General features: G+C 59.6%; 1 protein-coding gene across 4 annotated transcripts in view; it reads left to right on the top strand.

The window, feature by feature from the left end:
* The window catches only part of CRTAC1 (cartilage acidic protein 1), a 183,026-nt gene that overhangs the window by 160,172 nt on the left and 18,836 nt on the right, over positions 1 to 4,018 (top strand). For all 4 annotated transcript variants that reach the window (XM_006157350.3, XM_006157352.3, XM_006157349.3 and 1 more), the window contains exon 9: positions 3,376 to 3,458. In XM_006157350.3, the coding sequence (XP_006157412.1) occupies positions 3,376 to 3,458 (83 nt within the window). The remainder of the gene's footprint in view (positions 1 to 3,375; positions 3,459 to 4,018) is intronic.

Here is a 4,018-nt window from a genome sequence, read left to right as displayed (position 1 = left end):
CCGCCTCTTCCGGTAGATGCTGGGCCCTGGATGGCTGGGGAGGTGGGGGGTCGGGGGAAGGGCTCCGCAATCAGAAGGGGCCGTTCCAAGGACTGGGGAGTCAGTGCTGAGGTAGAGGAAGTCCCCCCACACCCCGAGGAAGGGACTGGAGGAAGGAAGGCAGGAGCTGAGCAGAGGCTGCAGTGCATGGGCGGGGCGAGTTCTGTGCCAGGAGCACCTTCCCCTGTTCCAGGAAGTGGGCAGAGCCACATGGCCCAAAGTGAGCCCCAAACCCAAGCTTCACCCGTTTAAATCTATTTGCTTGTCAGAAAAGTCAGGACACATTTTTGCATTAAAAAAAAAAAAACCAGACAAAAAAATGTGTCCTCACTTTTCCGACTGCCCAGTCCCCAACCACAAAAAAGGATTACAGACGTGAATCTGCTAGGGTAAGCCTGGGTTACACCAAGATGAGCAGGTTCATTCCCTGCAGGACTTCTCAGAGCCTTTAACGCCACCCGGCCTGAGTATTTAACTTTCCCACAGGTGGATGGAGCACTCCGTGCCGAGTCAACCATGGGTCACTGTCAGAGCTTTTTCTTTAGGGACTGGTGTTCCACAGAAGCCCTCCGGGAAGTGCTGGATGCCAAGCACTCCTGGTAGACAAGCGGGGTTTCCCAGGTGGCAGGGACCAGTCAGCATTTGAGCACTGCATCTAGAGGTCTCCTAGGACAACACTTCCTTAAGGGGTGTCCAGAGACATTGGCCTCCGAATCACCCAGAGTCACAGTACCGAATCTCGGAGCCCAACCCAGACCTTCCGCTTCACAATCTCGGGGGGAGGGAAGGCCAGGAATCCATATTTTAACAAATGCAGTCGGTGCCGGGTGATTCTTAATTACATATAGTTTGAGAAGCGCTGTTGGGGAGGAAACCTCAAGCTGACGTGGCCTGGGATGGCCCTGTTCCTGGACTAAAACGCACATGTGGGACTCAGAACCAGCCGAGGAGAGGCGGATGGCCAGGGGTCTTGGATCCAGGAAATGGGCCAGGTCATGCTCCGCCCCCCAGGGCCCCTACCACCTTCCCAGGAGGGCCCAACTATTAATAAAAAGCGTGAGCTGTGACTAAGCGTGTTTTAAAATATAATTATTAACAAAGCATCAATCCTGGCTGGATGTAATCACCCCCTGAAGGCACCAGATTTACTAATTAGGTGCCTTGCAAAAAGCTTATTCACAACTTCCAGATTAATTGCAGAAGATCAATTGCTCGTTTACAGAGACACTGCTTTCCTTCTCTGGCTAATAAAGTGTCACTTGCTGGGGCCCCTGAGCACTGAGGAGTCTGTCTCTGTGGCCCGAGGACCCAGGCACCTGCCCTGTCTGCCTGTCTGTCCCGCCTGCTTCTTCAAACCTCCCAGCCTCCCCTCCTGCTGCCCACAGGAGGGTTGGGAGGAAGGACGGGGCAGGCTGGCCCCGAGCTGTCAGCGGACAGAGTCACCACGTGGTGGCCCAGTGGGTGAGAGTGTTTGCTTCCATGCAGACACTTCCCAGGTACGTGGCTGCGCCCCAAGTCCCCATGGCAGATGGCTAGGTCCTGAACACACAGCGGAGAGCGAGAGGCTGCAGCTGGGACTGCCACTCAGCTGGCAGCGCCGGAAGTTTAACCCCACCTGTCCCGCACTGCCTGGGCTTTTCACCTGGCGCTGGTGCTCTCCGGCCATCCAGGCCCCGGCGACCCAAAGCCTCACGTGCCTGAGTCTCCGAGTCCTTTAGTGACACTGTGGGGGGGAGGGGCAGGTAGGGGCAAGGGATTTACCACCGAAACCAGACTCTCACCAGGCATGGACGGTGGACACGAGCCATCAACAGGGCCCCTCCCAGGACAGCTGCACTGTGCACGTCACCCCGCTTAGGCACCTAGACAGAGCAGGTGCCTCCGATCGGCTCTCAGCTCTCCTGCCCCGCTCCCGGCCTCTTCCGGGGATTTCTGCATCCCTACCAGCCAGACTGCTGGTCTCTGGTCCTGCAGAGCCAGCTGCTGGAAACGCACACCCCTTTTGCACGTACAGCCCCTCAGAAGCTCCCCACTGCCTGTGGATTAAGTCCACACTCTGACACAGCAGTGGGCCGGCTTTGTCCCCAGCCTCATCACTCGCCACTGCCCCGTGTATGTCTAAGCACAGACACGCCATACCTCTTTCAACTCTGGGCTATACGAGGCCTGGACCTCACATTACCCACACCCTCCAGCCCTCACCCCTCCCTCTTTATCTGAGTGGCACATACCTCAGAGGGTCGGTGGTCAGCAGGCTGGGCAAACACGCCTACAGCACACACCCGTGCGTGTCTACGCGTGGGACACCACCCAGCACGCTGTGACCACCCAGGCTGTGCACGGGAATTCGCTCAGCTTAGACGTGGACAGAGCCACCGCAGGGCACCTGCCCGACCCCAGAGGCACTCTGCCAGCTCTGCCACTCCTGCTGCCATCCGGCACCATAGGTTCCAGCTCAGGGGCCCCTGCCCTCCGAGAGGAACCAGTCCCACCAAGTCCTCTGGTGCCCTCTGATGTGGGCAGACAGCAGCATCTGCAGGGGTGGGACAGTGACCCAGGCTGCTCCTGGTCCCCTGTCTGCCCCTGTTGTAGCTCCACACGCCTAGGGCAGGACACCCAAGGCTGTGAGAGTCTCACGAGTGAGAATTCGAGAGGCGCGCCCCCCCGCCATAGGCACGGGGCTGTGTGAAAGAAAGCAGGTCTTTCTGGAACGAGCATTATGGTGGCCCGGAGTTCAAAATAGACAGGACCCCGGCAACCCCAAGGGCCCTCGCTCCTGCCTGTGCCTCTGGACCCACTCATGCGTCCTGCAGACTGTGCTCGGAGCTTCCCGAGAGCCAGCCAGCGTGTTAGATGCGCAGAGATGCGGAGACGCGAGGATGAGTAATACAGGTCCTGGCTGCACAGAGCGCAGCCTAAGCGGGGAGATAAGAGGCGCTCTTACAGAGCCGACACGCGGGGCAGGAGGGGGTAAAAGCTGTGGGAGGGGGCGGGGCTTGCTTCTCGCGGGCGCCCAGGGATGGCATGGAGTGGGCAGCACTGGCGCGGGCACCACCCAGGACAAGGAGACCGGGGCGTGAAGGAAAGCGAAGGTCAGTTGAAGGTGGTTGCAGCCCTGCCCCTGCTCCATCCATCAGCTGGCCTTGCTCAGGCTGTCTATAACTCATCCATTAGGGAAAGGAAAATCAATATTTACCAGCGGCAATTAAACCCCAGGAAGGGAACAGCCAGGGTGTAGGCAGGCCTGTGAGCAGGTGGCAGCCGCGCACCGTGGGACCTGGGGTGCCCAGGGACAGAGTGGATCTAGGTGCCAAAGGTCTGTACCCTCTCCCACAGTGTCATCCGCAGGGAACATGGAGACCCCCTCATCGAGGAGCTCAATCCTGGCGACGCCTTGGAGCCCGAGGGCCGGGGCACAGGTAGGGGTCCCGAGAGCACTGGGCTGCACCCCCAGCCTAGCACTGCCTGTCTTCCCAGGTAGGGAAGGGAGGAGGCTGAGCTCCAGGGCAGGAGTAGGGGTCGGGGAGCTCTGCCAGGCAGGAAGCAAGGGAGAGGACCAGTCACCTCCCCTTCCCGGGGCTGCCGGGGTCGGGGGTGGGAACGGGATCGGTGAGTCTGTGGCACTAGCTTTCGGGGCATGCCTGGTCAGGCAGGCAGGGATGAAGAAAGAAAATGGAGTCCCTTCCGCTCCTGGACAGGGGGTCCTGCGTCTGACCCCTGCCCTCTGGCCCCCAGCTTGGTTTCAGGGAAGGAGCACTGGGCCGGTGTTCCCAAAGCCCATTTCTGCCGTGTCCCTTCATGGTCCTGGGAAACTGCCCCATCTCCTGGCCCGGTTCTCACATCCAGAAAGTGGGGGCGACTAGATCTGCTCTTCACCTCTCAGCTTGCAATGAGGGCCAGAGGAGAGCACATGTGTGCAAATACCCGATCGGATGAGCCGGGAAGCCCCGTGCAGGCACGAGGAGTGGCGGCCCTTCAA

This window comes from Tupaia chinensis, unplaced genomic scaffold (assembly GCF_000334495.1).
Source record: "Tupaia chinensis unplaced genomic scaffold, TupChi_1.0 Scaffold000539_1, whole genome shotgun sequence".
In the NCBI taxonomy this organism is placed as follows: domain Eukaryota; kingdom Metazoa; phylum Chordata; class Mammalia; order Scandentia; family Tupaiidae; genus Tupaia; species Tupaia belangeri.
Note: the sequence above shows the minus strand (reverse complement) of the source record. Positions and strands in the feature narration are given on the sequence as shown.